Source organism: Opisthocomus hoazin, chromosome 20 (genome assembly GCF_030867145.1).
Source record: "Opisthocomus hoazin isolate bOpiHoa1 chromosome 20, bOpiHoa1.hap1, whole genome shotgun sequence".
NCBI lineage: Eukaryota > Metazoa > Chordata > Aves > Opisthocomiformes > Opisthocomidae > Opisthocomus > Opisthocomus hoazin.
The window spans coordinates 11,496,926-11,508,851 of NC_134433.1; the positions used below are offsets into that span (position 1 = coordinate 11,496,926).

General features: G+C 47.4%; 1 protein-coding gene across 2 annotated transcripts; it reads left to right on the top strand.

The window, feature by feature from the left end:
* The first annotated feature begins 231 nt into the window (after positions 1–231).
* SERPINF2 (serpin family F member 2) lies at positions 232–8,280 on the top strand. 2 transcript variants are annotated; one of them, XM_075440021.1, is made up of 10 exons: positions 242–318; positions 917–964; positions 1,428–1,491; positions 2,237–2,299; positions 3,340–3,757; positions 4,067–4,210; positions 4,414–4,617; positions 5,447–5,589; positions 6,181–6,385; positions 7,216–8,280. In XM_075440021.1, the coding sequence occupies exons 3-10, from the start codon at positions 1,432–1,434 to the stop codon at positions 7,539–7,541; spliced, it is 1,563 nt and encodes a 520-aa protein (XP_075296136.1). In that variant the 5' UTR covers positions 242–318; positions 917–964; positions 1,428–1,431; the 3' UTR covers positions 7,542–8,280. The 2 variants fall into 2 exon arrangements, with proteins under 2 accessions (XP_009936528.1, XP_075296136.1); XM_009938226.2 differs by lacking the exon at positions 917–964 and having other exon boundaries at positions 232–318.
* The last annotated feature ends 3,646 nt before the right edge of the window (positions 8,281–11,926 follow it).

An 11,926-nucleotide genomic window follows, 5' to 3' on the forward strand; every position in this document is an offset into this window, starting at 1 on the left:
GACTTTGCGTGTTACTTCTGCTTATGGGAGTTTCAGAGCTGGTAAACTCAGTGTTAACGTTGTCTGGAGGGTACAGCAGCCCCAAGTGTCTCCCCATCTCCAAATGCACCACAAATTCACTGTCAGCCCCCAAACAAATGTTTAACCGGATGCTGTCGGTCAATATTTGCCTGCCAAATTCTCAAACGGGGTGGTGCCGAAGGTCGCTGCCGGCGGGTGGGAGGGGTGGGCTGGGCAAGAGACGCTGTTTGCCCCACGCAGAGCTATCGGCTGGGCTGAAGCAGGTGCCAGCTCCAACGCAGACACGAACAACCCCAGGTAAGGGGCAAATGAAGAAGGATTTGGCAATTAAGGGGGGCTCCTCCAAGGAGCAATAGTGCCTCTCTGGGAGAGGGGGGGTGAATTTGGCAGAGGCTTAAAGGATAGGCACCATCGGGGAGAAAAGGGCCATTAGGGATTATATTTAGCTACAGGATTTAGGGTGAGGGAGGAGGGGGAATGAAACGGCCTCAAGTTTTGCTTCTTCCACTTGGCAATTGGGGTAGCAGCCCAGCAGTTTCAGGTCAAAGCAGGGACTGCTCGGAGAGTGGAAAGCAGCCCCAGGAGTGAAGTATACGGCAGCTGTGCCGAGGACTGGGCTTTGGCACGGACTCTCATGGCTTTGTATTAAGAAGATAAATTCCTGCTTGAACAGGAAAAATAGCTGGGTGAAGCAGTGGCCAGGGAATGGGTGGGTTTTTTTCCATGGCCCTGGAAGCCTTGCACCCACTGTCCTATACAGGAACAGGAGTGTGGGGGCGGGAGAGGCTGGGTTTACCAGCAAAGGGGAAAGGTGAGTGCTGGGAAGGGGAGGACTCTCTATTCCAGGACATATTGCTGAGAAACTGCTCTGGTATTGCATTTTCTACCCGCAAAGTCCCTCCTGGACAGCATTTGCTGAGCGCCTGCAGCCCCTCTGAGGCAGGTTAGTATTGCTTCTACCAAGAGCGGGGGGCACAGCTGAGGATGCTGTGCCCGTACCTCGGTGGTTTGCACAGCCGAAGAGCAGAGGCTCTCGTCTTCTTCCAGAGGCACAGCGTGTGCAGGACTGATTAGGGAAATACCATTTGCAATCCAGAGGAATGAGGGCGACAGGGTCAGAAACGCAGGATCCAAGCAGAGCGCGTCGTGTAGGAGCTTGGCTGTGGTTACAGCTCTGCCCCGGCACGGGTCCCTGTTCCTCTCTGATTTTGCTGCCTTGGCGTTGGACCCAGGAGTCTTGTATTGTTTCTTTGCAGCATTGTTCATCTCCCTAGTGCTTTCTGCAAGCTCCTGCGCCAACCTGTTTGGCCAGGTTGATAATTTTCTCCTTGTAGACCTGAATAGGCTCAGCTTGCTGCTGCCAGGCAGCTGGAAATAACTTCTCTCGGTTGGCCCTTCTGTTCCAGAAATATGGTGTTCCTCCGGGGTCTGCTGCTGCTCTGCCTGTCCACTCTGCACAGTCACCTAAGGGTAAGTTGCTTCACCCCGGCGATGGTGGGGACCTGCACGGTGTGAGCACAGCTGCCTCCTCAGCCAGCAAAGGGCAAGGGGAGTGAGGTGGCTCTCCGGCACCAGACCACGGGGCAAATACCGCCCGGTGCTTCTGCATGAGAAGCCCTGGAAGACAGATTGGTGGAGGACACTGCTTCTCTGCTATGGGGTTAGCCTGTGCCCTAGTGCAGTGAGGTTTCTAATCTTTTTTCCAGCTAATATAGCTGTGGACATTCTCATTATTCAAGTGGATTTCTGTAGAAAATCTTTGGAAACTTGGCTTCAACTATATTTAGTGACCATGACCTTCAGGAGTTAACAGGAGGTTGTTTAATAACAGCTTTTTTTCTCCCAGTTTAAATCTGGATCCCGGTCAGATCTGAGATTGCAAAATCGCACTGCGCATTCTCTAGAGAATACATTATTTTCTACCCTTCTGACCTGGTGCCTTTCTAAACAAATCCAGCATCTGCAGTGTCTCCCAGCTCCTGCTGACTTCCACCTCTTCACAGTGGACCCCACCGCCTCTGCATCCTAAAGTCCTGCCCACACCACAGCCACGCGAGGACTGCTACAGCCAGGCTGGTGCCAGTCTCTGACCTGGCCCCATGGGAATGTGTGAGGGGTGGGGACAGAGAAGACTGACTCTGGAAATCCACAGGAAATTATCTGGGATATGACTTTCTTTCTTTGTTGTTTGTTTTGGTTTTTTTTTCCCCTACAGTTTTTCTCTGCACATGCCATTGAGCAAAAGCGTCTCTTCTTAGACAAAGATGGGCAGCTGAAGGTAAGCAATGACTGGTTCCACCCAAGCGGACTGAAGTTACGCTCTGGTATTTGCAATGGTTTTCTAGTTTGTCCTGAGACAAGATGAGTCCAGGCAGTGCAATCTAGCAGCGCCAGTGCAATGAGAAAGTCCATCTTTGTGCAGGCTTCCCTCCCCGCCTCGCCCACTGCCGCTGCCAGCGCTGTGCTCCTTTATGTCGGAAGCTCCAGCCCAAATAACTGGGCAGCATATGGAGTAAACATCAGTAGCTGGTGTGTACAGGGACTGGCAGGGGGATTATTTCACTTCTGATTGATAAGGGAAGATGAGGAAACCAACTAGCTGTGAGGGTGACAGGGAGAAAGGCCCATAGCTGACGCTGCCCATCAAGCCTGGCTCTAACAGCGCAGTGCTCCCGCAGTAGAGGAACATCATCTGGATGCCAGTGGGAAGAGAGAGATCTGAGGAAAAAAGAATATCTTTAAGACCATGCAAATACGAGGACAGTAGCAGCAGTGCTGTAGGCTAAAGCTTAGAAAACTGGAAAATGAGAAATTTGGAGAGAAAAGGGATGGAATAGAACAGACAAGTCAAGAAGAGACAGATGCCTGGAGGAGGATTTGAGCCAAAATGGATCAAGGCTGTGACAGCAGCACAGGGTGCTGACCGATGCATGAGGCAGATCGGCAGTCCTAAAAATACGTGACAGGAGGTGGTGAAATCAAGGTTGAGGACGATGGATCTATAAACGGTGAAGGCACAGGACGTGCTGAGCAGGTGGTGGTTCTTGCCCTCAAAGCATGCCTGTTGGGCTTGTTTGCCTGGGGCAACCACTGCAAGACCCTCACTCAGTCCATTTCCCAGGGTACAAGACCTCCTGTTTTCCATGCTCATTGAGGTGCTTTTAACCTCAAGGTTCAAAGGCAAACTAAAGCCAATACACCACCAGAGTAGAGAAGCTGGAGAGTTTTCTCAGCCCATTTAGGTGTGCAGTAAAGCCCACAAGTGACGGTATTGCCGTGCTCCTGCTTTCCCAACGTATCCTTCTTGTTGCTCCCCAGGACGTGAAAAGTGCTGGAGCTGCACAGTCCGCTCTGCTGGGAGCCATCCCAACCCTGCCAAATGCAGAGCTGGCAGACTTTACCTACGACAACTTCCAGGAGATTGATGGACCCATGTTACCTTTCACCACCACCCCACCAGGCAGGAGGAATGGCTGGAACCCAGAAGATGAAGCCGTAGCTGGGGCTGTGGGCTGTCATGAACAGCAACCATCTGGGGAAATTGCCTCTTCTGAAGAGGAAGGAGAGGCTGAAGAGGAAAGCTGTGAGGTGACTTGGAAGAAGAGCCAGAGGCTAGCAGATGGCTTGATGAGATTCAGCATCGGTCTCCTGAAAGAGGTCCAGCTGGAGTCCAACGGTACCAATGTGATCCTGTCACCCCTGAGCATCGCCCTCGCCTTGTCTCACCTGGCACTGGGTAACTTCTTAGTTACAAAAGCACCGTTTCCTGCTCTTCCCTGTACCCCCTCCTGGAGACACCAGGAACCAATGTGCAAAATGCAAAGATTAAATACGGCACCTTCCACTTCATCTTACTCCCGCAGCTTTAATTAGGTACAATTACAATTGAAGCTACCCTCCATGGCCCTGCCGAGGCTCCTACTCTCAGCTTTTTCCAGTCTCTCTTGTAAGGCACGGTCTGTTTCTAACAGGAGGCAACTAAAGTAACATCCCTGTTTTCCACTGCATGGGCATGACCTTACAGGAATTTGACTTTGCTTTTTAGGAGCAGCAAATCAGACAGAGAAGCATTTGCTGGAGGCAATGCATCTGGAGTCGGTGCCCTGTCTCCACCACATGCTGGGCACTGTTCACAGAAGGCTCACAGAATCCACCCTCAACCTTGCGTCGCGTCTGTACCTGCAGGAAGGTGAGAGCTGGCACAGGGAGGTCTGTACTGGTGCAGGACAAAACTCTCAGTGACAGAGAGTGACGGAAGCATGCTGCCATACTGGGAGATGTCTCTGTTTCCCTAAGCACTCCTCCTGGGGACTGTTATGCCACTGGCTGAGCCACTGAGCAAATTTTTTTCAGTATCTGATGACTTCATGTAGAATTCTTCCCCTCTGCCAGGATTTGAGGTGAAAGAGAAGTTCCTGGAGGATTCAGAGAAATTCTACGGAGCAAAGCCCATGACCCTTTCTGGGATCAGTGAGGATGATCTTGTAGCCATAAACCAGTGGGTGAAGGAAGCAACTAATGGGCAAATACCCATGTTCCTACGGCAGCTCCCTGAAAACACAGTGATGCTCTTGCTCAATGCAATCTATTTCCATGGTGAGCTCCACATCCCTTACTTTTCAAGAGGAATAGCTAGAAATCGACTAGTTTTCTGCAAGTATTGTAGATGAATGGCATCTCCTTTCGTTGCTTCCTGCTAGTCAATCTGCTTGTTCTTTTCTTGTACATCTGCTGTTCCTCTTGCTTAGATTTCTTTACAGTAATGATTCCCAACTGCTTCACATGTGCTAAAAATGTTACTTGACAGCAGAGCCAGAATACAGCAGGTGGACCCTGCAGTATTTTTGCCTTGCAGTTCAGGATCCCAGACAGTGGCACATGACTGCTCATCTTGACCAGGTCACACACAACTCACTACGTGCCAACCACAGAGCTCGGAGGCAGCTTCTGGGGGTTTCTTTCTGACCACAGCACAGTGCTCAGGCACGTCTTCCTCTTTTTACTCCTGGAGGGTTGTGCATGGAAGCGCAGACCAAACACTTACTTCTGGGGTAAATCTACAAATGCTTTAGCTTGGTTTTGGAGCACTGTTTCACCCTACGCAGCACAAAGGCAACACCTGTCATTTTTCAAAGCTCAAACATCCATTGCTTTGTCTTCACAGCCTTCAGTAATCTCCCACACTGAGGCATGAGGATTAATCCTCGTTCTTTTTGTTATTCCATAGTTCCTCTCTGGAAGATAAGAGCTTCCTGCTGTTAGGGCCTTTCCAGCCTTGGTACTGACTTCTCTCTGCTGTATTTTTACTTGCCTGGTCACTATCTGCCTTGTCAAAGAACTCATGGTAGGAGGAGTCTCAGCTTGGCAGTTTCTGTTTTCCTACCCAAATTTAACTTTGTTGAAGTCTATACTTTTATTTTGATAGGATTTTGGAGGAATAAGTTTGATGCTAGCTTCACTGGGCCAGATGTATTCCACCTTGACAATGAGTTTGTGGTCCCGGTTGAGATGATGAAAGCCCAGAAGTACTCCCTGAGCTGGTTTACACTGGAGTCCCAGGACATTCAGGTAGGGCTCTATTAGGAGCACTATAAGCTTTGTCTGGAATTCCCTCTTGCTATGGTATTTCACTAAGTGCAAATATTCTCTACAAATAACAAATGTCTTTTAACAGGCATAGCATACAAGAATTCAATAAGCATCCTTTGTCCTTGCTTCTAGCAAGAACGTTGAATCTTCACTCAATCTCTAGGAAAAACAACAAAGAGATATTCCCACTAAGTGGGAATTAATGGAGTTTTAAAGCCCTGAGTTAAAGATAAATGAGGAAATATGGAAAGGAATTCCCTCAGACAATGTACTGTTGGAGCCCTTCAGAATACAGCTACTGCCAGAGTGGGTACAATGTTTGTGCATGTGGGCTTCCACTGTGCTATATGTTCAATCTTTACCAGTCAGCAGCTAAATACTAAAATCTAATGCTGTTATTCCAACAAACTTTCTCCTCTGAAGAAATCAGATACCTCCTTCCCACCAGGCTGTTTTCATCTGAGAGCTAGACTGGCTCTGCAGACCAATTAGAAAAAGACTAAATTAAAGGCATCACTTTCTAGACTTTCTTTCCTCCTCCATAAATTCTTCTGGTTGTTTTATTTCCAGGTGGCCAAGTTTCCTTTTAAGAGCAACATGAGTTTTGTGGTCATTGTACCAAACCAGTATACTTGGAATACCTCTCATGTGCTGGAGAACTTCCCTTATAAACAACTTTGCAGGCTTTTCCCCAAAGAGGTACCCACCGCAGTGAAGATCCCGAAAATAAAACTGGACTACCAGCTGGAACTCAACAATGTTCTCAGTCAAATGGGTAAGGCCTCTAAGAGGAGTTGCACAGAATAAGTGTAGCTGATCAGTCTACATGGCATCTGTTCGCTGACACTAAAAACTGCCATCCTTATTTCTAAAGCTGTGCCTCACAGCTTGCTCCACAGAACATCCAAACTCTTTCGTCTCTTATTCCTCTCCTCCTTACTCTTTGCTTGCCTGGCACCAAATGTTTTGCTCCAACAAGATGATAGTATAGAGAAGACAGCATTCACAGTTCCTCACAATCTTTACAAGTTCTTCCTGCTCCCCTATTTGTAGCCAAGACCAACTTCCTCCCGTGCGTCAACCTTTGCCTCTTCCTTTGTCATTTAACATAGTGTCCAGGACATACAAATTGCCAACAGGGAGAATGCAGACCACAGAAGCTGGAACTGAGAGCTTGCTGAAATAAAACCACCACGCACTGCATTTCCAGATGAGAATAAATTAAGAGTTCACTTTGTTTTGCAGAATTGCTTAAAAAAATAATCTCTGTAGAACTGTTTCCAGCCTGGCAATAAAGAGTCCTCAGACTTGCTGCTCCTTTTTAAGGAAGGCTTTGAGTTCTTACACTACTGTTCTAGAAAAGGTGGACAAAGCTGTTGCAAACTATTCTGGTTTTGGCACACTCAGCTCTTCATACAGAGAGGGACTGGGGAAACTGGCTGGACTGCAGCTTTTGTTTCTGTTGCCTGCCAGTTCTCCAGTCCTCCATGGTGGACAACACATGTAGCCACAGATTAGAGAATTGCTTTATTTGGACAGCTCTGAGAAAAATCAGAGCTGGTGGCACCAACTGGGAAAGGTTAACTTGGTCTCATTTCTCTGTAGGCCTCCAGGAGCTGTTCACAAGCCCAAATCTGCGGAAGATCACAGATGATCCTCTCTTCGTATCCAGTATACAGCATCAGTCTACCCTGGAGCTTAAAGAAGATGGGGTGGAAGCATCTGCTGCTACCAGCGTTGCAATTTCACGCTCGGTCTCTGCCTTCAGCCTTGACCGTCCCTTTGTCTTCATTATCTTTGAAGATGAAACAGGCATCCCGCTTTTTATAGGCAGTGTCCAGAACCCTAACCCCAATGCTGCTCCCCAGATAAAAGAGCCACAGGACTCACGTGAAGCAACAGATGTCAATGAGTACCCCATGCCCAAATAAGAGAGGAGCAGAGCCTAAGCGTTCTGGGACTGCTACCTGACCCTTTGGACCAGCTAAGAGAGACGTCCTGTCCTTGGAGACCCCCCTCTGAGGCCACAGGAGGCAATCCCTTGCTGTTTTCCTTTACAGATCCCTAGAGAAAAGTCCTGGGATAGCCCATTCCAGCCTTGATGAGCTTCTCCAGGCTGGGATTCCCCTCTGTTGAACCTGCAAAGCTTGCTCTGCCTGGATTTCCCTTCCAGGGCTCTCGGTCCTGGAAGGGAGACTTCCTTGTCCCCAGACTCTTATTAGAGTCTTTATTAAGCATTAGAGTCCCTCATAGCCTGGAATCATCATTAGTATCTGGCAGCTTGGACAACAGCCAGAGATATTAATATGGCTCTTCCTTCCGCAGTTCCTGTGAACATGACTCCCTCAAAGTGTTCCTCTGAAAGCCGTCTGTACCCACCTAGAAAACGACCTCTAAATCAACTGGACGAGCAACCAGTTGTCTTCTCTAGGATGCATCACAGCCATTTCCAGGCACAGGCTCTTTTCAAAGATTCCCTTTTCCCACTCCTTGGCTACTGTGATCTGATGTGAGAGGGTCTGCAGTTGGAAACCCCTTTGGATCCTTATCTCCAGCCCTTTTCCTGAAAAACTCTAGGTTCTTGGGTAATGCTAGATTTTTCAAGATGTATTTTATAAGGCCTTTTTTAGTAATTTTTATGTTAGCAGAATAATAAAGAGTGAAGCAGAATGTATTTGCTTAAGGTGTTGCATTGAAAGACCCAACAGAGAAAGGAAAAAGGCACGCAACTTGAATAATTGCAAAGACTGGGAGGAAAAAAGTCTGGGTGTGACAGATGGAAAGATAGGAGGGGCTCCTGCAAAGGATCTACTTTTTGCTACACCTCATCACAGAGGACAGCAGGGGCTGTGAAGTGAAATGGCTAATCTGTAAAGACTGTCCAAGGACCAAGCCCAACAAGCTTTGGGCATTTCACCTGTGGAGTGTTCAGGGAACACTCACTGGGTCAGAGTTGGCTTCATGAAATGGGCAGAATTCCTTGAATTAGGGCATGAAGTCAGTGGCAGAGTGACAGGAGGGTATTTTGCCTGTGAGCAGCAATGAAGTGATAAGCAGGGATGTGACAGTCCCGAACCTTTTTCTTGGGCAAAACCTGACCATTGCTGGTATCTGTTAGGAGGTTCAAAGCTACTGATCTGGCATCTGCTATCTGCAATTTGTTCTTCTACTGGGATACTCCTGGCTCCCCTGCACAATGCTATGAATGGTTGGGACATCTTCCAGAGGATGGAGGGGCAGATTTTGATGCCTGTAGCTAAATGTCCCTGCTTTTGCCCTGTTTTGGCAAAAGGCAATGTCCCGTTACAGCTTCACTTTTTACACAGCTCCCTGGGTTCTTGTTCTGAGGCAGCAGTGCACATCTGAAATAAGCTACCATGAAAGAATCTTGGGAACCCTCCACCCAACCAAGACATCCTACCACTTAAGAATATTAGTCTAACTCACCATAGCCTGCCATGCTCCAGCTACTTCTGGACAAAACAACAGCTGTCCATAGTAGATTCTGGTTCCAAACTCCCTCAGCTTCTGGGTAAAATGGATGGTGCTCTGTTTTTGCGAAACAGCAGTTAGAGAGCACAAGGGCCATCCTTCTGGCAGTGTTTTCCTCACTCGGGAAGTCTGCCTTCCCTCAAAGGAAGGAGCAGAATGCTTCTGGGAGCCTCCGTCCATGAATAGTCTGCACCATCTGCTGGAATAAAAGAAGGACTGACTCACTAACCATGAATTTTGGGGATGCAGGAGACTTTGGGGAATAAAAAGTCCTGGCTCAAACCTGCAATTACACATTTCTTGCAGTCTAAAAGGGGAAGAACGGCTAAAGATAATGTCTACCCCTCCAACCAATGCAATGACACATACCCTTCAAAAAGAGCGTGTAATTATGGGGCCTGGTAATTTTAACAAGTAACCCACAAGAATCCAGTCCTACTATGAGGGCATAGCTCTAGCCCACAGGGAACATTTTAGCTTATTTATTTACACAGATTGATTCTTAACAGTCAGAAATACCATCCCAAGCTTTAGGTAAGTCTTGCTTTGGCTACTGCAACCTCAGCGCTAACTTCCCTGAATTCCACCCTGTTGTACTGGAACCTGTGCAAAATTTGAAGCGCAAGTCTTCCTTTTCATGCCTCTGCCCTCCAGCTCCCCCTCCGCTATAAAGTTTTCTTCCTCTCATTCTCAGTTTCCTGAACAGCTTGGTTCTTATTTCCTATTTTCCATTTTTCTGCCATCCCTCCTCCTCCAGGCTATTCTTGTCAAACTATTAATTTCATCTTATTTGACGGTACAGCAGCCCTCCATGACTGTGGTTTGCTCAGCAAATTATCGGTTACACCAACCTCAAGACTCTTTTTCACTCCAGTGACTCTCCAGAAGAGGTAGTTTGTAAAATGCAAAGTAATATTAATATCTCTGCTCAGGAATTTCCACTTTGCATTGCTCAGCTTTCATTTTGACTGAGCTCCACTCTGAAAAGACATGACTAGCACACGGCGTCTGCTCTATAGCTTATCTGCACCACTGACAGAGAATATCAAATAAGTCTTAATATCTTTAATACTAGATGTATTTTTTCCTTACTAGAGCAAATTCATATGAACATGATCAGAATGTCCACAGCAGAGGTGAATACTGTTCAGACAGCGTATGGCCTACTATCTTGGACCCAAACCAGAACAACAATAAAATGTTTGTAATTGATTTAACAAAACCGATTTAAGCCCTCACACCTAGTTAGAGGAGTATAATGCACCGTTTCAGCGACACCCTTCACCCACAGGAGTAAATCTTGCTTTCGTCTATAATAACATTCTATAACAACAACAGCCACTCTGATTTAAATGGTTTAAAACCAAACCTGTAATTAACCAGACAGGCTTTCATTTGAAGATAGAGACGAGATATAGAAAATTCCCTACTGGTCCTTACCTAAAGGGCATTTTAGTACCACAAATCAGGTATCAAAAAGAGGTGAAAAACACCAGAAGGTATCTCCACAGCCAACACCCCCATTCTTGGGCCGGCGATGGAAGACTAACCAGTACAAACATCTTCCTGCAGAGGATTTCTCACAGAGCAAGCCGAGAAGCAGCTGAATGCAGAGCTGTAACTCTTCTAGTTAGAAAGGGTCACCTTTGAAGCGCCAACTAATCACAGGGCACACTACTTGATTTGCTTCTCTGGCTTGCAAAACCAGCAGCTAATGCTTCTCCAAAGCCATCCTTTCCTCTTAGCTGAGGGACTGTGCGAGCCCCGTGCCAGCACGCACGAGTAACTCCTCATTGCCCGTTAGCGGCAAGACTGGCAGCCCGAAACCGCGATGTCCCAATGCAAGCCTAGGCTGGGGGCACTGACATTACCGGCTACGATTTACTTTCAGCATTTTCAAGGAGACAATCAGCTGTCCTGGATCAGGCTACGTGTCCAGTTAGACCAGTGTCCTCGCTCTCCCAGTAGCCAGGAACAAATGACTGAGGGAAAAAAAAGCCAAGACTGACTAGGGACAAGGAAAACCACTGTTCTCTGGTTGCACTGCCCAGCTGCTGAGTCTGATGCTACATCCAACCATTGCTGCCTTCAATAGACTTATCTTCCACAAATTCGGAGTTTTTTTCCCCGAAAATCCATTTAGCTTTCATCTTCTGGAATACCTAATTACAACGAGTTTTACAATTAAATACTTATGAAAGATATACTCTCTTGTTTTAAATGGGCACTGATGGGTGCACCCCTAGAGTCTTCTACTGCGAAAAATAGCAAAACCACTCTGCCCCTTTCCCTTCTCCAGATCATTTGTTGTTCTGTAAGCTCCTACAACATCCTGTTAATTCATCTGGTTTTTTTCACCAAGAGTCCTTGACTTTTTAGTCTCTTTTTGGCCAAAAAAACTTTAAGCTGGTTATGTTAATGGCTTCTCATTAACCAACACCTGCCACCGGGCAGAACCACTTCTGAACATGTTCCCCTTAACCGCTTTAAACAGCAACAGAATTCTGCTTCCACTTCGCAAGTCTCTTCACTAAACCTTGGACATAAATCCACAAATCCATTAAACTGCTGCATTAACCATACCTCTAAGACAGAAGAAATCCCCGTATGGCAAACTGCGGGGATGAAAGCCTCGCTGAGCCCGGGCAGGGAGCCCTCACCCCAGGGAGCACCCCGCGTCGGAAGGCAGGGTGAAAAAAAACCAGGGCGATTCAGCGGGAGGGTGGCAGCGGCGGAAAAAAAAAAAATAAAAAGAAAAAAAAGGCAGCAGAGCGCTTTAAGAGAACCCTGGGAAGCTGTAACCTGAAGCCTGCCGAAGGCTGGG

What these genes read in the sequence shown, in the direction of transcription:
- SERPINF2 (XM_009938226.2), top strand. Translation starts at nt 1,432, where the DNA reads ATGGTGTTCCTCCGGGGTCTGCTGCTGCTCTGCCTGTCCACTCTGCAC. An exon ending in ACAAAGATGGGCAGCTGAAG is followed by an intron (nt 2,300 to 3,339) that starts GTAAGCAATGAC and finishes GTTGCTCCCCAG; the next exon opens with GACGTGAAAAGTGCTGGAGC. An exon ending in GCGTCTGTACCTGCAGGAAG is followed by an intron (nt 4,211 to 4,413) that starts GTGAGAGCTGGC and finishes CCCCTCTGCCAG; the next exon opens with GATTTGAGGTGAAAGAGAAG.